We start from the raw sequence: 20,925 nt of genomic DNA on the forward strand, positions 1-20,925 counted from the left end.
GGCTACAGTTGTGCGCCACCACACTTGGCTAATTTTTTGTATTTTTAGTAGAGATGGGGTTTTGCCATGTTGGCCAGGCTGGTCTCAAACTCCTGGCCTCAAGTGATCTACCCTCAAGTGATCCAGCCTCAGCTTTCCAAAGTGTTGGTATTACAGGTATGAGCCACTGTGTTTGGCCATGGCTATGTTTTAATAAATTTTATTAACAAAAAGAGGTGGCAGGCCAAATTAGGCATGGAAGCCACGCTTTGCAGACCCCTGATTTATACTAAGAAAAAGTATTCCAGCTTAGTTTTTCAAAATATGAATAATGTTCATCTGTGTGAAGAAATCCTTTCAAGTTCCAAAATGTAGGCCATAAATCTCTAACATCTGAAATATAAATCCTTGTTTTAATTCTTAATATATCTCATTTAAATTTTTGAGACACACTATTGCCAAAATTGCCCAGGTTAGCACATAAATTCTTTTTATTTTTCACATCACCGTTTCAATATTCAAATTTACTGTTAGAAAGCTGGGCACAGCATGGCCGGGCGTGGTGGCTCATGCCTGTAATCCCAGCACTTTGGGAGGCTGAGGCCGGAGGATCACAAGGTCAGGAGTTTGAGACCAGCCTGGCAAATATGGTGAAACCCTATCACTACTAAAAATACAAAAATTAGCTGGGCGTGGTGGTGTGTGCCTGTAGTCCTAGCTACTCGGGAGGCTGAGGCAGAAGAATTGCTTGAACCCAGGAGGTGGAGGTTGTAGTGAGCTGAGACCATGCCACTGCACTCCAACCTTGGTGACAGAGCAAGACTCTGTCTCAAAAAAAAAAAAAAAAAGGCTGAGCATAGCATTCCTTTGTAGTTTTTAATCTGTGTGTAGTTATATGCCTTTGTCTTCTTTTATTCTTCACTAGTCCTTATGGAAGTATATCTACTATATCACTTCCTCACCCCTTCTTGCCAAAGAACTAGTTTTTTATTTTGTTAATCTTTTCTATTTTCTATGTCAGTATTTTCTGATTTTATCTTTATTATTGCCTTTCTTCTACATTTTAAGGCTATGTTGTTTTGTTTTCTGTATATAACACTAAATTTAATTATTTTCAGCATTGTTTCTTAATATACTTTGGGCCATAAATGTCCCTTTGAATACTAGTCATAACTAGCTACCAGGTCCTTAATTTTTCCAAGCTTGCTTCATTACACCTCTTTTTCATTCTTTAGCCAGGCTAAATTAGTAGATTACATTCCAACCTACCTGGGTACATACCTCTATTTTACATGACTCGTATGCCTCTTTGTTTGCCCTCAAACAAGATCCAGAGCCACCCTATCTCCTACTTGTGGCATAACCATAACAATCTAGCATTTATGAAGAGCAACTGTGAATTGTTTAACTTTTAACATGTATACTTATTTTTCCCAATTAGATTGCAAGATTCTAGAGGCCAAGAATCCTATTTTATACTTCTGTGTCTAGCACTATGATTTGTGCAAAGCAAGTGCCGACTAAGTGTTGGTGGTGACGTAAACATTTTTACCTTAAGTTTCTCCAAATCTGGCCTTTCAATACTGACAACCTCTGCCAGCAGCTGGGCTTCTAGACCATCTTCTGTGACTGTGAAATTGAGGAGAGTTGTCTGAGCTTGTAATTCCGGCTTATAGTGAGGATTTGCCAATTTTGTGTGAAGGATAAGGCGAAAGTTCTTGTTAAATTCACATTCTTTATCTCCAATCCTGATATACCTAAACGGAGCAAAACACAGACTTTCAGGAGACTCCTATGACCCATAACTGATACTAAGGTGTCATTCCATTCCTGTATTCTTATAATGGACCTTGGCCAGAAGCTCAGGTGATTGAGAATTTTTCAGCTGCTCCCAAATTTCCTAAAGTACAGCAGGATCAGCAATCACCCACCAAATCTCTATATGATTTAGTTTCCTCATATGTGAAATATTGACAATAATAGTACTCACCTCATAGTGTCACTGTAACAATTAAATACAATCATACAAAAGACCTATAACAATAAATATTAGCTTTTATTATTATACAGTAAGTCCTTGATGTAATTGATAAACTTGCAAACTGTGACTTTAAGCAAAACACCATATGAAGAAACCAGTTTTACCACTGGCTAATTGATATAAACAAGAGTGAAGTTCCTATGGCATGTTCCTGGTCACAAAAACATCATTAAACTTCTAAATAAAGGCCTCAAACACTTCTAATATTAAACACTGAAATAAATGTGAGCTACACATACATTTAAAAAGGTTAATAAAAACAAGATAATTATTTACTCAATTTTTGGTGCATTAGTGAGAAATGGTGGGCATAGTTGGGGTAGGTTAAATTGAGAAATAAATGTGTACAAAGCAGAAAATCTTAAGCAGCACCTCCTACCACCACACAGTTCAAAAGCAATGACAGATTTGGCAGGCCTGAGAAGGGCTTTTGTAGTACAATGTTTAGCGTCATGCATTTGTATGATTATCGTCTAATTTATAAACTTTTATTTGACAATAGTTTGTATTCACTCGTTCATTCCTTTTCTAACCCACTGATTCCAGTTCAGACTCACGGGTGGCTGGAGACTACCCTGGAAGCTCAGGGAGCCAGGTGGGAGCCAGCCCCGGACACGATGTCATCCCATGACAGGGCCACTCACACACCCCCACACTCACTCACTCACACTGGGATCATATAGACACTCCAGCTCACCTAACGCGCACAGCTGTGGGATATGGGAGGAAACAGGAGGACAAGAGGAAACCCAGGCAGACACGGGGAACGTGTGCAAACTCCACACACACAGTGGTCCCAGCAAGCAGGAAGTGATTTTTTTTTTCCCTCATCAACATTAGCATGAAAGGATGTTATTTCAGGGCCAGCTGTACTTTCTGTGATTAAACGTACATTAAATGCTGCAATTCCTTAAGGATAAGATAAAATGTGTATGTATGTGTTTATGTATATCTGTATATATATGTATAATGCATCTTAAGTATATAAGTAATCTACTTATGTATGTTAAATAACATTAAAATATTTTATTTTTATAAAGATGAAATATTAAAAACACATATATTCTTTTTAGTGTGTGTGTGACAGTGTCTCATTCCTTCACCCAGGCTGAAATGCAATGGTACAATTTTTGCTCACTGCAACCTCCACCTCCTGGGTTCAAGTCATTCTTGTGCCTCAGCCTCCTGAGTAGCTGAGATTACAGGTACATGCCACCACACCCAGCTAATTTTTGTATATTTTTAGTTGAGATGGGGTTTTGCCATGCTGGTCAGGCTGGTCTTGAACGACTGACCTCAGGTGATCCACCCACCTTGGCCTTCCAAAGTGCTAGGATTACAGGTGTGAGCCATCTCACCCAGCCCAAAACACATATATTTAAAAAATTACTTTCCAATACTTTCTGCATTGGCTTCCTGTAACTGCAAATCCTTGGTTGCCTCAACATCTCTACTTAACCCTTTCCTCTGAAAATTGTTTCTGTAAATAGTCACTAGGCTAATTCTATTCAAAACTCCCAGCTTAATTCATGTTATTTTTTAAATTTAAGGGTACATAGTAATCATATGTATTTCTGGGGTACATGAGATGTTTTCATACAAGCTTCATGGTCTCTTTCCTGCTAGGAACCTGCTATGAGGATCTAGTAAAGGAGGAGCTTTCTAATTCATGCAACAGACAGAGAAGCCAAACCCACAAATACTGGAACTTCTCAAAGCGGCCTAAGCTGCTTAGAGTGAAACTTCTTATGAGGCCTAGAGGCATGGCTGCAGCAAAGAGTCTCTGCTCAGTCTTCTATTTTACCTTACATATGAAAATTCTGGATTCTTCCTTATTAAGTGTATAAAATATTTAAATTGTATAGATGTCATCATGATAGAAAATTAGCCAGAGCCCAATTATTTTAATTGAAATTATTTTAAATAGCCATGAGAAAAAAATATTTATTGCCTATCTCATTGACTTCCAGGTGAGATGTTATTTCACTGAATTTGTCAATTTTGAACAACTGGGTAAATTCTAAAGAAAAGATGTTCTATCACATTCAGGCAGGGCTCCTTTTAATCAAAATGTCACGATATTAGCAAAAATTTTTAATTTGAGGAGTGATATCCAGAATGCCATAAAGTGGCAATGTTTCATGTGGTTCTTGGAGGATGTTTTATAATCGTGTCTTGTTCAGAGATTAGGTCTCTTGTGTCTACGGTAAGGAAAGTGCCTCTGAACCACTGGCTGTGTTATTTGACTGGAAATATTTTTAATGAGAGAACTGGTTTTAATGTGTAAAGACTATTTAAAAATTATAATTTTCTTACATTACTAAAGCTTTTGTTGCCTGAATATGAATTTAAAATCCCAAAGGACTGATCAGACTTATGACCTACTGTCTTCATCTAATTCTCAAATTTTGTTTTCCCTGCAGAGTGATCTTACACTGACAACAAAAACCTTCAGAGTTGTTGACTAAGTGTCTAAACTTGAAAAAACTCTGCCAGATAAGCCACTTTTGAAAACCCTGTTAGTTGAATGGTGAATTTATTCACTTTATTCAGTTTGGATTTGTTTTTACCTTGTCAGTACCTCCTACTATTTAATTGTTTTCCAAGAGGAGAATAAGCCATTCAGTTAGCAACCCTCTCCTGCCCAAGCCAGTATATACCTGTGCAGTACATATGTCCCTTTTTTTTTTTTTTGAAACGGAGTCTCGCTCTGTCGCGCAGACTGGAGTGCAGTGGTGTGATCTTGGATCACTGAAAGCTCCACCTCCTGGGTTCACGCCATTATCCTGCCTCAGCCTCCCAAGTAGCTGGGACTACAGGCGCCTGCCACCACGCCCGGCTAATTTTTTGTATTTTTAGTAGAGACGGGGTTTCACCGTGTTAGCCAGGATAGTCTCAATCTCCTAAACTCATGAACGACCCGCCCTGGCCTCCCAAAGTGCTGGGATTATTATTATCATTTTTTTTTTTTTTTGAGACAGAGTCTCGTACTGTCACCCAGGCTGGAGTGCAATAGCATGATCTCGGCTCACTGCAACCTCCGCTTCCTGAGTTCAAGCGATTCTCCTGCCTTAGCCTCCCGAGTAGCTGGGATTACAGGCATGTGCCTCCATGCCTGGCTAATTTTTTTGTATTTTTTAGTAGAGACGGGGTTTCACCATGTTGTCCAGGCTGGTCTCAAACTCCTGACCTCGTGATCTGCCCCCCCTCAGCCTACCAACGTGCTGGGATTACAGGCGTGAGCCACCGTACCCAGTCAGCATCAACTTTTGATATAGTGATTTATTCTTCCATCTATTCAGCCAATAAATATGTATTCAGTCATGTTTCTACAATTTTATAGGCAAACAATGATCAAACATCTGTACAAGTGAAAGATGGGTAAAAGAACTAAATAAACATTTCTCAAAGAAGAAACACAAATGACCAATAAGCATATGAAAAGATGCTTAATGTCTTACACTGACAATTAAGCATGTGAAAAGATGCTTAATTAGTCATCAGGGAAATGCAAATCAAAGCCATAGTGAGGTACCACTTCACACCCATGAGAATGACTATAATAAAAAAGCAAAGACAGTAACAAGTGTTGGTGAGGACATGGAGAAACTGCAGCCCTCATACACTGCTAATGGGAACATAAAATTGTGCAACCACGTTGGCAAGCAGTTTGGCCATTCCTTAAAATTAGCACGCTGTGGTGGCACACACCTGTAGTCCCAGCTACTTAGGAGGCTGAGGTGGGAGGATCACCTGAGCTTTGGGAGGTCGAGCCTGCAGTGAGCTGTGATCAGGCCACTGCACTCCAGCCTGGGCAACAGAGATCCCGTCTAATAAATAAATAAATAAATAAATAAATAAATAAATAAATAGTTTAAAAACCCAAACAATGAAATATCATGGAAAAACCCACAATTACTTTTGCACCGACCTAATATTTGGCCATAGAATGGAATGAAGTATTGATACATGCTACAACACAAATGAAACCTGAAAATGTACAAAGTGAAAGAAGTCATAAAAGATCACATATTATGTGACTCCACTTATGTGAAATGTCCAGAACAGGCAAATACAGAAAGATACAGGAATTTCAATTTTAAAACAGATCGTGCTGATGGTGGCCCAACTCTGTGAATATACTAAAAACCACTGAATTACACACTCTGAGTGGGTGAATTATACAATATGTGAATTATATCTTGATAAGGATGCTACCAAAAAAATGGAACAACTATCAAGAGGTCAAATCATTAACATTTGGGCTTTTATCAATCTGTAAGTTACCATGCTAATACAGTTTCTCAGAGGTTCATGCTTGTCTTTTGAGCATAGCAATGTGTATCACAGGATAATCTTGTTTGATAAGGACATCTTTCTAAATTAACCTGCCTCTTTTGACTGACAATCTAGTCAAATATGTCTACAGTGGAGAGCATCATCAGAATTTCTCCTATTATTTGAGTTTCCTCTTTCCAAGGATTTCCAAAATGATCTCACAAGTAGCTTTGAGGAAATCTTTGTTAGTGCTATTCACTGTATAGTTCACGGCTAGTTCTTTTGACTCAGCCTAACTTCAGGATTTGTATGACTGACTTTTTTAAAAACTGTTTTCAATTGACACATAATTGTACATATTTATGGTGCCCCATGAGATGTTTCAATACATGTATACTTTGTATAATGATCAAATCATGGTATTTAGCATGTCCATCATCTCATTGATCATTTCTTTGTGGTGGGAATATTCAGAATCCTCTCTTCTAGTTATGTTGAAATATACACTATAATATTGTTTACTATAGTCACCCTACTGTGCTATAGAACACCAGAACGTATTCCTCCTATCTAACCAAAACCACTGAATTGCATACTTTAAGTGGTCAAACGGTATATAGTATGTAAATTATATCTTGATAATGGTGTTACCAAAAAAAAGTAACAATGATCTATTAAAATGATCAGTGGGCAATTTTGTAACCATTGACCAATCTCTCCCCACCATCCCCCCTCCTTTTACCTCCCCTGCCTCTGGTAACCATTTTTCTACTCTACTTTTGAGATCAGCTTTTTTAGATAACACAAATGAATGAGATCATACAGTATTTGTCTTTTTATGCCTGACTTATTTCACTTAGTCCACCAGGTTCATCCATGTTGCCACAAATTACAGGATTTTATTCTTTTTTATGACTGAGTAGTATTCCATTGTGTATATATACCATACTTTCATTATGCATTCAATTGTTGATAGGTTGACTCCAGATCTTGGCTAATGTGAACAATGCTGCAACGAACATGCAAGTGCAGATATCTTTTTGACATGCTGATTTCATTTCCTTTTGATACATCATAGTAGAACTGCTGGATCATATGGTAGTTCTTAGTTTTTCGAGGAATCTCTACACTCTTTTCCATAATGGCTATACCGATTTACATTTCCACCAATAGGGTATAAGCATCCCCTTTTCTCCACATCCATTCTAGCCATTGTTATTTTTTGTCTTTTTGATAATATCCATTCTCATTGGGGTGAAATGATATCTCATTGCGGTTTTCATTTGCATTTCCCTGATAATTAGTGATGTGGAATATTTTTCATGTACCTGTTGGTCATTTGTATGTCTTCTGAGAAATGTCTATTCAAGTCTTTTGCCTGTTTTAAAATCACATCCTTTTCTTTTTATTTTTTTGCTACTAAATTGAGTTCCTTATATATTGTAGATATTAAGCTCTTGACTGTCAGAGGCATATTTTGAAAATATTTTCTCCCATTCTGCAGGTTATCTCTTTACTCTGTTGGTTATTTCCTTTGTTGTGCAGAAGCTTTTTAGTCTGATGTAATCCCATTTGTCTATCTTTGCTTTTGCTGCCTGAGCCTCTGAGGACTTACCCCAAAAATCTTTGTCCAGATCAATGTTATAAAGCATTCCCCCAATGTTTTCTTCTAGTAGTTTTATAGTTTCAGGTATTACATTTAAGTCTCTCATCTACTTTGAGTTGATTTTTGTCATTGATGAGAAATAGGGGTCTAGTTTCATTTTTCTGCATGTGGTTATCATTTTTCCAGCACCATTTATTGAAGAGATTGTTCTTTCCACAATGTGTACTCTTGGTAACTTTGTTGAAAATCAGTTGACTATAAGTGTATGATTTCTGGGTTTTTTATTCTGTTTCATCTGTCTGTTTGTTTTTACACAAGTGCCATGCTCTTTTGGTGATACAGCTTTGTAGTATACTTTGAAGTCAGGTAGCATGATGCCTCTAGCTTTGTTCTTTTTGCTCAAGATTGGTTTGGCTATTTGGAGTCTTCTCTGATTCCATATAAATTTTAGGATGGTTTTCTCTATTTCTGTGAAGAATGTCATTGGCATTTTCATAAGGATTACAGTGAATGTGTAGATCACTTTGGGTAGTATGGACAGTTTTACAATGTTAATTCTTTCAATCCATGAACAGGAAATATCTTTCCATTTGTGTCCTCTTCAATTTATTTCATCAATGTTTTATAGTTTTCTTTGCAAGGATTTTTCACCTCCTTGGTTAAATTTCTTAGGTTTTTTATTTGGTAGCTTTTGTAAATGGAATTGCTCTCTTGAATTTTCAGATAATATTGGTGTATAAAAACACTACTGATTTATGTATGTATGTTGATTTTGTATCCTACAACTTTACTGAATTTATTAGTTCTAACAGTTTTTTTTTTTTGAGGAGTCTTTGGGGCTTTCTATATATACAATCATGTCATCTGCAAACAGGGACAATTTGACTTTCTCCTTTCTAATTTGGATGCCCTTTATTTCTCTTACTTACTTGCTGCCTAGAACTTCCAGTATTGTGCTGAATAGAAGTGGTGGAAGTGAAAATCCTTGTCTTGTTTCAGATTTTACAGTAAAAGCTTTCAGTTTTTCCCTGTTTAATATGTTAGCTGTGGGTTTGTCATATATGGCCTCTATTGTTTTGATGTATGTTCCTTCTAACCACAATTTGTTGAGAATTTTCCTCATGAAAGGATCTTGAATTTTATCAAAGCTTTTTTCTGTGTTGATTGAAATAATTGTATGTTTTTTCCCCTTGATTCTGTTAATGTGATGTATTACATTTATTGATTTGTGTATGTTGAACCATTCTTGCATTCCCGGAATAAATTTCACATGGTCATAGTGAATGATCTTTTTAATGGGCTGTTGAATTTTGATTGGTTTCATTTTGCTGAAGATTTTTATAGCTATGTTTATTAGGCATATTGGCCCATAGATTTTTGTGTATGTCCTTATCTGGTTTTAGTATCAAGGTGATGCTGGACTCAGGTTTAGTTTGGAAGAACTCCCTCTTCTTTTTTTTTTTTGGAATAGTCTGAAAAGGATTGGTATTAGTTCTTCTTTAAATGTTTGATAGAATTCTGCAGTAAATGCATCAGGTCCTAGGCTTTTCTTTGATGGGACACTTTTGACTATTGATTCAACCTCATTACTCATTATTAGTTTGTTCAGATTTTCTATTTCTTCATGATTCAATTTTGATAGGTTGTACATGTCTAGGAATTTATCCAGTTCTTCTAGGTTTTCTATTTTGTTGGCATATACTTGTTCATAACAGTCTGTTATTACTGTGGAATCAGTTATGTTTTGTTTTTCATCTCTGATTTGAAACTTTTGAAAATTTTAGTCTAAGTAGAGGTTTGTTGATCTTGTTTATTTGTTTTTTTGGGACGGCATCTCGCTCTGTCACCCAGGCTGGAGTGCTAGACTGGTATGCAGTGGTATGATCATAGCGCACTGCAACCTTGAACTTCTAGGCTTAAGCTATCCCCCTGCCTTGGCCTCCAAGTAGTTAGAGCTACAGGCATGCATCACTATGCCTGGCTAATTTATCTTATAATTATAATATATATATGTTTATATTATATTATATATAAGTTTATACATATTATATATTATATATTATATTTATATATTTATATATATTATATTATATAAATTATATATTTATATAAATATATATAATATATAATATATAATATGTAATATATTTAATTATATATATTTAATATATTATACATTTAATATATATATTATATGAATATAATATATAATATATAATAAATATATATTATATAAATATTACATTATATATAATATATAATATAAATATTACATTATATATAATAAAAATATATTATATAAATATTATGTTATATATAATAAATATATATTATATAAATATTACATTATATATGTTATATAAATATTACATTATATATTATATAAAATATATAATTATATATTTATATATATTATATATATTTAATATATTAATATAGATATATTTATATATATTTAATATATTAATATAGATATATTTATATATTTAATATATTAATATATACTTTATATATATTAATATATTAATATAGATATATTTATATATGTTAATATATACATTTATATATTTATATATTTTTATATATTATACATGTAATTATATATAATTACATATAATATAATATATTATATATTATATATTACATATAATATATGTTATATATTACATGTTATATTATTATATATTATATATAATCTATAATATAATATAGATTATATATAATATAGATTATATATTATAGATTATATATTATAGATTATATATAAAATAGATTATATATAATATATAAATATATTGATAATTATATATATCTAAGATATTATTAGATATTAAATAATATATATTATATATAATTATATAATGATATAATGATATAATAATGATATGATATAATGATATAATTATATAATAATGATATAATTATATAATAATGATATAATTATATAATGATGATAATTATAATTTTTAAAATTTTTTGTAGAAATAGGGTTTCTCTCTGTTGACCAGGTTGATCTCAAACTCCTGTCCTCAAGCGACGCTCCTGCCTTGGCCTCCCAAAGTGTTGGAATTATAGCTGATTTTGTTTAACTTTTCAGAAAACCAACTGTTTTGTTGATTTTTTGTATTTCTTTTAGTCTCTATTTTGTTATTTCTATTCTGATCTTCATTACTTCTTTTCTTCTACTAATTTTGGGTTTAGTTTGTTCTTGTTTTTTTTAGATCCTTGAGGCATAACCATGGGTAGTTTGAGATCCTTTTAATTTTTCGATGTAGGAATTTATTCCCTCTTAGAACTGCTTTTGCTGTGTTCCATAGGTTTTGGTATGTTGTGCTTCCATTTTTCTGTTTCAAGAAATCTATTTTAATTTCCTTTTTCTCTTTGACCCATTTGTTGTTTAGGAGTACATTTTTTAATCTCCAAGTATTTGTATAGTTTCCAAAGTTTCTCCTGTTATTGATTTCTAGTTTTATTCTGTTGTGGTCACAAAAAAGACTTGACATAATTTCAATTGTGTAAAAAAATGTTGTTGGGACTTGTTTTGTGGCATAACATATGTCCTATCCTGGAGAAAGTTGCATTTGCTGATGAGAAGAATGTATATTCTGCGCTATTGGGTGGAATGTTCTGTAAACGTCTGTGAGGTCCATTTGGTTTAGAGTGTGGTTTAACTCTTATGTTTCTTTCTTGATTTTCTGTCTGGATGTTCTGTCCATTGCTGAAAGTAAGGTGCTGAGGTCTCCTATTATTATCATTTTGCTGTATTGACTGACGTTTAAATGAAATTTCAAGAGTGAGGGTTTCATGTAATTAGGGCCTAGGGTTCTCACACATAAGAGATACCAACATTTATACTCATTTGCATCTCTACAATAAAACTTATATTTTAAATACACCTCTGTGTACATCCTGTGATTTTTTATTTTATGTATTTATTTTTATTTTTTATTTTTTGAGGTGGAGTCTTGCTCTGTTGCCCAGGCTGGAGAGCAGTGGCACGATCTTGACTCACTGCAACCTCTACTTCCTGGGTTCAAGCGATTCTCCTGCCTCAGCCTCCCCAGTAGCTGTGATTACAGGTGCGTGCCATCATGCTGGGCTAATTTTTATCTATTTTTAGTAGAGACGAGGTTTCATCATGTTGGCCAGGCTGGTCTTGAACTCCTGATCTCAGGTGATCCATCCACTTTGGCTTCCCAAAGTGCTGGGATTACAGGCATGAGCCACTGTGCCCAGCCCATCCTGTCATCTTTTCATTGCAACTCTACCTTGGGTTGAATTCATTCCTCCCTTTGTGGAGAGTCTCAGAGAAATTCCAGTGTGTCACCACCTTCTATCATTTCAGGTTGTTTGAATATTTCCTCACTTGCTTAAGAATTTTCACCAGGTTTATGTTCATACTTCATAAACTTTGTGTTTCAACCACTAACACATATTCCCCGATGAAAAGAGAATTTATACATTCCTGTAATTAAGAATTAAACAAATATAAAATGTAAATTTAAGTCAAGAACACTGAATCAGAGAAGTCTAGAATTTTTGTTATTGTTCAACAGGACAGTTCACTGTCATGGGACTGGGAACTGTGGTAAGAAGACCAGTTAATTTAGAGATTTGTGTGGTGTGTGTGTATGTGTTTGTGTTTATGTGTGTGTATTCACATATGCATGAGAAGCAGCACAAACCACCAGCAAGATGATTAACTTATTTTTTCAAGTAGCACATGTTCAGGCTTCAATAAGAAATCCTTCTAGAGCAGGGGTTGACAAATTTTCCTGTAAAAGGATCAGAGAGTAAATATTTTAGGCTTTGTGGGTCACATACATCTCTGCCATATATTCTTCTTGTTTCCAATCCTTTAAAAGCCATTCTTGGTTCCCGGGTTGCACCAAAACAGGCCATTTGTCCACTGCCACTCTAGAGGATCATATTGGCTAACAGTGCTAGTGTAATCTCTTCTCAAAGCAATAGCAGCTAATTTTTCCAATTAGCCACTATATATAGCGATGCTCCTTCCTCTAGGCTTTCAAGAATAAATGTGTGAGACTAGTCAACAGCAAGCATGAGGTTCTCAGACACAGACTGGCAAATTGGATAAAGAGTCAAGATCCATCAGTGTGCTGTATTCAGGAGACCCATTTCACGTGCAAAGATACACATAGGCTCAAAATAAAGGGATGGAGGAATATTTACCAAGCAAATGGAAAGCCAGCCAAACTAAGCTTCATAAGCGAAGGAGAAATAAAATCCTTTACAGACAAGCAAATGCTGAGAGATTTTGTCACCACCAGGCCTTTCCTGAAGGAAGCACTAAACATGGAAAGGAACAACCGGTGCCAGCCACTGCAAAAACGTGCCAAATTGTAAAGACCATCGACACTATGAAGAAACTGCATCAACTAACAGGCAAAACAACCAGCTAGCATCATAATGACAGGATCAAATTCATCCATAACGATATTAACCTTAAATGTAAATGGGCTAAATGCCCCTATTAAAAGAAGCAGGAGGTTCTTACAATTTTGCTTCTGGGTGCAAGTGACAGAAGCTTTTTTTTTTTTTTTTGAGATGGAGTCTCACTCTGTCACCCAGGCTGCAGTGCAGTGGTGCAATCTCAGCTCACTGCAAGCTCTGCCTCCCAGGTTCAAGCAATTCTCCTGTCTCAGCCTCCCGAGTAGCTGGGACTACAGGTGCCTGCCACCACACCTGGCTAATTTTTATATTTTTAGTAGAGATGGGGTTTCACCTTTTTGGTCAAGCTGGTCTCAAATCCTCACCTCAGGTGATCCACCCGTCTCAGCCTCCCAAAGTGCTGGGATTACAGGTGTGAGCCACTGCGCCTGGCCAACAGAAGCTTTTAACTGGTTACATGTTTAATCAAGTATCTGTAAACCTCCATAAGATGCTTCATGGATGACTTCCTCGCTCTGTGTCTCTCTTGCATATCTACGTATATCCTGAAGCATTCAGGGATTCCAGTTTGAAAAGCAGAAATGTATCTGCTTGGGGAACAGGTCTGATTTTCTCTGTGAAAAGAGAGGTTAATAGAGGGGAGGAGGATGCTGCTATGCTGTTGGAAAGGAGAAGGATGTCTGCCTATAAAACTGGGTTTTACATCTTGCTCTGAAACATTATTTGATATGTTTAGATTTCCCAGGGATAGTAAATTATCCTCATTTGGGGTGTTTATGATCTATGAAAGGCAAAAATTATATAATGACTCAGTGGGTTTTATCATTGCTGCTAAATTAATTTTTGGTTAATTACCTATCTGGGAAAATTAAACAGACTGCTCATGTTCTCTCATGACTTGAAGGATCAAAAAGCTACAAAGTTAACCAGAGGGGTGGAAAAAGCAAACAGAATCACTTTGTTGTTTCTCTGAAAGACATGAATCCAGAGGTTATGACTTCTAGAACACTGAAGGTAGCTATGAGCTCTTGAACTTAAATTCCAAATAGGAGCAACAGCAGGTGTGAAGAGCAACATAAAATTTGGAAGTGTGGCTACTTTCTTAAAACAGAGGTTAATCTTAATCCATCTTCCAGCTCCACTCCCCACAGGAACAAATTACACTGGCCTTTGTCACTGCATCATACTGACAGTCAAGTGGGTGTGAATCTCCAAATCTGGCATGGGGCTGCTCCCATAGGATTTTTATACATCCCTCTGCAGGAGTGAGCTCCTGCTCTGTCTCTTCCCACTGGCTGAGATTTGCTGGTTTGGAGGTGAGAAGCTGCTTAAGTAATCTCAGAACAGAAATAAAATTATTTTTCTGAGTACAAATACCATATATTTGTACTCAGTACCTACTATACTTATGAGTACATAAATATAATATGTACTCATATTTTTCTGAGTACAATGGTTTAATTGGCTAGGACATGGGATGAGTAAAAAACCTGCTGTTTCATCTAGCAGAGCATAATATTAGACCAAGAAAAGCCACTGGAGATCACTCAACTGATTTTTTTTTATGGACCTAAAGAGTTTATGGCTTGGCCAAGGTCACTTAGCTTAGAGGCAGAGCTGGGACTAGAACCTGGGTCTCTAGACTCCTAGTATAAAGTTCATTTCACTGCATAACACTGCAGGTTAATTTGCTCTGACAGTGGCACCCTATAATGTCAGCCTCTGTCAACCTGCCTGACTTTCTATCACAAGAGGGTACTGAGAGAATATGATCGACTCAGTAACAATTGACTGCCACTAGAGAAAAACAACAGACACAGTTCAGAGCACACACCCTGCTGGTCTTTGGGCAGAAACTCTGTCCTTGTTTATGAAGGAGAATAGCAACAACTACCGAAGTATCAAATCCTCATCTGAGATCTATAATTTCTGATCAATAGATTCATAAATTGAATTATTAATTCATAACATTTTTTACAATAAATCATTCAACTTATATAAAAGTTTTCTATTGTTTAGCTCTCAGGGAAAGAAAATGTATTAAGTGTGCCAAGATGTTTGCTAGTTAACCAAATGAATTATTTTATAATAACGACAACCATCTTCAAATATGTATCATCTATAAATTAACCTTTCATACGTCAGATATGCATAAAAGCCAGGTACACTGGGAATATCAAAATGCTTTCCATGTTTATTCAAAACCCAGCCAAAAAATGAGTGTCCTGGGACAAAAAGATGTCTAACTTCTTCAAATCACGGAAAGCCGTTACTGTTGTGGAGGATAGCTATGCAGATTACGTTAAAAACACTTGGGAATGATTTCTTGGCTAGTTTTCAAAGTACTTCTGTGACAGAACAATTCAAACACAGTTCCCAATTATCAGCTTCCTGAAAACAAGAATCTCTGTGAGCTGAGAGAGGAAACATTATCTTAATACAACCAAGATGAGAATTTCAATTTAGAGATTATAATCTGAAATTCTTATTTCTAAAATCTTCATCTGAAAACGAACGACGTCCCTTTTACTTTTATTGGAATCGTTCTCAAGATTTAGTATAGTTACTTTTGGAAATGTCATCAGTATTGATTATAAAAACCAAAATGCATTTATTTATCAGATACTCTGAGTACCTGAACAAACATCATCACTATTTTTCATTGCCATCTAAAATCAAACATGGAAAGCAACATATTTAATTTGGAATCAAGACTTACTATTGTGGTAGACCAGAGTCTTTATTAGAAGTGGCATTATTAGAAATGGCTGCAGTAGGAATCTTTTCAAAAGATTTGCAAAACCTGCTGTTTGGAGAGAGATTTCCTAAGATATTGTATTATTATATTGAAGGTTCTCACTCTAAGTTGGACAATTCAGATAGCCAACATGTTCTCTGAATAGGAGAAATTCCATTCTGGAGGCTTCATCAGAGCCATTTTGTCAAGGTAAAGAGATAGTAGCTGCTTTTTAAGATAAGCAAATAATATAGCCTACTAATTGGCGGGGGGTGGGGGGAAACACATTTAGGAGAAGAAATAAACTTTTCAATGGACATCTAAAAGCCTTACTGCACATCCTGCTGTTTAAAATTAAAAGCTTCCAGATTAGACTTGGGAGTTCCAACAGCTACAGTCAAGAGTGCAGCGGAAAAGATCAGGTGTAGCAAACGTAGCAAACCACAAGAGGGGAGTTGTTACTTAGCAACCTCAGCGGGAAGGGCTGTGCAAGTTGGTCAAACCCGTTTCCTGAAGAAAGGTTTTGGTTGAAAGCTGCACAGCTGGCAAGACGTTCAAGGAAAAGAAGGAAAGAAAACCCTGAATTGAAATGAGTTAATTGTCTTGCTGCTTCATAGAGTTAATATAACCAACACGTCCTTCTAAGATAAAAGCAAACTTCAACCAGAGTTAAACAACAACAACAACAACAATAACATTGGCGTTTCAGGAGTCCAGGTAACATTGTACAGGAAAGAAAGAAAAACCCAGAAAAATAAAAAAAAAAAAGTCATAAGTAGATTATTTCTCTTTTGATACACACATACACACACTTCAACATATCCATATTTAAACATCATAATGTAGCATCAAAAACAAAATTTCATTTGTTTGATATTTTATTGGAAGATTGCTTTTTAAAAAGAAAATAAAAGAATCTGAGGATTCTTTATCTGAAGCCCTGTTTGGTATTTATTTTCAGATAAAGTCAAACAACTATTACCAAGATGACTGAATGTGAGAATGCTTTATCTGCAAATGCTAAAGATTACACTATTAAGGAAAAAAAAAAAACTTTACTAAATTTAGGAATAGAAAAGCTGTTGGAGATTTGTGGCAATTAAATTTTATTTTGAATTTGGAAATTAGAACAGACTGGAATGCTGAATTCTATTATAGGAGAGCATGAATGAACTTGAAAATAAATCTATTCTTACCAGCAAAGGAAATAATGAGAGAACTACATAACTCTAGAGTTTATTTAAAATCCATAAGCTAGGCCAGGCGCGGTGGCTCATGCCTGCAATCACAGCACTTTGGGAGACCGAGGAGGGTGGATCACCTGAGGTCAGGAGTTCAAGACCAGCCTCACCAACACAGTGAAACCCCATCTCTACTAAAAATACAAAAATTAGCCGGGCATGGTGGCGCATGCCTGTAGTTTCAGCTACTTGGGAGGCTGAGGCAGGGGAATTGTTTGAACTTGGGAGGTGGAGGTTGCAGTGAGCCAGGATTACACTACTGCACTCCAGCCTGGGTGACAGAGCAAGACTCTGTCTCAAAAAAAAAAAAAAAAAAAAAAATCCATATGCTTCCAGCTCAAGAAAGTACATTCTACTACAGTGTAGGGCTCAATTTAACATGTTTCTATCTTAAATCTCACCTAAGTCCTCATTTGAATAGATCTATAGTCAACTATAATTGTATGGCATCAACTCCAAGAACAGAAACATAATAATAGTTAATAAACTGGAAACCTGCTAACTGAAAGCAATTCTTCTTAATCTTAGCATAACTTTCAGGAAATCTAGTCATTATAAAATAAATAAATATAAAATGCCATCTCCCTCTTACTATTTCTGTAAAAATAAATTTTTAAAATCATATAGCTAATATTTCTATTAGCCAATTTTAAGTTCCCTTCTAGAGCATGCTACTTTAAGACTATTATTAAAATAATAATTGTATGAAAAATACAGAATGAAGTATAAAATATCTTTTAATAATATATGTATATACCCCAAAACAACCTGAAATACATATTGCAGTAAAGTTATTCCAGTCTTTCAAAAATTATAATAATATTTAAATAATATTTTTAAAAATTCAATAATATTTAGGGGTATTTGAAAGATTAAAGAGAATTTTATGAAGATGCTTCACAGATCAGCAACTTCTCTAATATGTAAGCCAGTAAATTTGCTTTGGAAAAATTACATGTTGATAAATCTTTCCAGATACATTTTTTGTCGATTGATATAAAATATATTTTATCTAAAATTAGGATTGCCTGGAGCTTGGTGGATTTAATTATTTGTAATTACCCAGCTGTTGTCGGCCTGTGGCCATTTTATGACAGTGGTATCTACTGTGTGGGCCAGGTTCACCTGTATATCTTCTCAAACACAGATTTAATGTGCTATTGATGAAACCATTACTCGAACCAAATTAAAGTCTGGGCTGATGTATTGGTCCACAGGGAGCTGTCAGACATGAAAGGAGTAATTAGTATTCATTACTTCATACTCCACAACATTCCAATTATTAATGAACTTCAACTTTTGGACTATGCTATATCTATCACAAACATTTCTCAGACATTCATTATTAGGAATAAACTAATACTGGTTAAAAAAAAAAAACAAACAACTCCCCCAAGCAAACAGAACTAGAATAAACAAAAACACTATTGATAGCCAAAAACTTTCTGAGGGATGTGAGTTTCTCAAAGGAGGATGGTGTTATCCCACCTGAGTTTGAGGACATGATAAAGACATTCTGGGTGAATGTGGCAGCTCAACAGTCCCTGTAGGTTGTTTTCCTTGCTCTCTCTTTTCAATGCTATCTCTTGTCTTTACAATACCAAGGAAAATGTTTGTAAACCCACAAGTTACATAGAGATAGTCACATAGGAAAAAAAAAAAAGAGGATAGAGAAATCAAGTAAAATGTTCATAGTTGGAGGTAAACAGGAAGATCCATTATAAAATTTACAAACTTGTAGATTAATTTTCAAAAATTTTCTGTTCTTGTTATAACACTGCAAATCGGTAGCTCTATTATTAAATGAATACATAGCAACATTTTCCCATTAATTTTCTTTTATATTTTCTCCCAACTTTCATTGCATTGAAAAAAGAAAAATAATTCCTATTTGTACCAATCTAATTTTTATTTTACCATATCTCCTACTTTGCATATGTATGAATACTTTTTAGTTTCTCTCCTTTCTTTTAAAGAGTTAGATGAAGAAATAAGAAAGCCTTTATTTTGTTTTAAAGATACGTCTTATCAGGCAAAAATAATGCAATCACAAAAATATCAAAATTTATTCAAAATCCTTTTTAAGAAAATGACTTTTATAGATTTATGGGGTACAAGCGCAGTTTTGTCACCTGGATATATTGTGTGGTGGTGAAGTCTGTGCTTTCAATGTAACCACCACCCAAAAAATATACATTGTGCCCATTAGGTTACTTCTTATCCCGCACTCCCCTCCCACAGTCCACCTTTCAGGGTCTCTAATGTCTATTATTCCATCAAAACACTTCTTTTTTTTTTTTTTTTTTTGAGACAGAGTCTCACTCCTTCACCCAGGCTGGAGTGCAGTGGCGCCATCTCGGCTCACTGCGAGCTCCGCCTCCCAGGTTCATGCCCTTCTCCTGCCTCAGCATCCCAAGTAGCTGGGACTACAGGCTCCTGCTACTACACCTGGCTAATTTTTTGTATTTTTAGTAGAGACGGGGTTTCACCGTGTTAGCCAGGTTGGTCTCGATCTCCTGACCTCATGATCCGCCCGCCTTGGCCTCCCAAACATCAAAGCACTTTTTAAGCGTTTGTAACAAAACTATTTTGAAAGCTTAGAGTGCTCTCAATTTGTTCATTCAAAAATAAAAGTGGGAAAAAAAAGGAGGCAGGAATAGTTCGTCATAGGAAGAGGTGGCTAGTAGTATTAAATGCGGGAAATCTTTTGGATTATAAAAACAGCAGAAGCATAAAAGTCTCTCTCAGTTCTCTGAAAGACTCCATAATTCTTATATACTACTAGTGAGCATGTACATTTCTAAACACTTTGGAAAACAATTTGGCATTATCTTTTAAAGTTGATTGTGCATACGTTCTACAACCCAACTATCCCACTACAGAATATAAACACTGAAGAATCTTGCTATGTGTACCTGTAGTTGTATGCATGAATGTGTGTACCTGTAGATGTATACATGAATGTGTGTACGTGTAGATGTATACATGAATATTCAGTAATATTCATAGTAGCATCACTCATAATAGCAAAACATCTAAAAATAACCAAAATGGCCTTCAATAAGAACGTTAATTGAGGAATAGTCATACCATTGAATATTACAGTAATAGGCCCGGTGTGGTTGCTCATGCCTGTAATCTCAGCACTTTAGGAGGCCAAGGTGGGCGGATCATTTAAGGTCAGGAGTTCGAGACCAGCCTGGCCAACATGGCGAAACCTGTTTCTACTAAAAATACAAAAGTAGCCAGGCCTGGTGGCAGGCGCCTGTAATTCCAGCTACTCGGGAGGCTGAGGCAGGAGAATCGCTTGAACCTGGGAGGTGGAGGTTGCAATGAGCCAAGATAGCGCCACTGCACTCCAGCCTGGATAACACAGCAAGACTCTGTTTAAAAAGAATATTATAGTAATGAATTTGCAAGAACTAGAGCCAGAAGCAGCAATGTAGATTAAATCTTAGAAACATATGATTGAGGGAAAAAATCAAGTCCTTTAAAACTATATACACCATAATGGTATTTTTATAAAGCTCCAAAAGAATATGTTGTTTCAGAATATACACACGTTAAAACATTATTTTAAATAAAACAATGAAGTGATAAGCAACATTCAGAATCTTCACCTTCCTATGTC

General features: G+C 35.4%; 1 protein-coding gene across 1 annotated transcript in view; it reads right to left on the reverse strand.

The window, feature by feature from the left end:
• The window catches only part of DNAH11 (dynein axonemal heavy chain 11), a 355,283-nt gene that overhangs the window by 57,680 nt on the left and 276,678 nt on the right, over positions 1-20,925 (reverse strand). The window contains exon 66 of the mRNA XM_063667481.1: positions 1,532-1,736. Within this exon, the coding sequence (XP_063523551.1) occupies positions 1,532-1,736 (205 nt within the window). The remainder of the gene's footprint in view (positions 1-1,531; positions 1,737-20,925) is intronic.

This window comes from Pongo pygmaeus, chromosome 6, assembly GCF_028885625.2.
Source record: "Pongo pygmaeus isolate AG05252 chromosome 6, NHGRI_mPonPyg2-v2.0_pri, whole genome shotgun sequence".
NCBI classification, from domain to species: domain Eukaryota; kingdom Metazoa; phylum Chordata; class Mammalia; order Primates; family Hominidae; genus Pongo; species Pongo pygmaeus.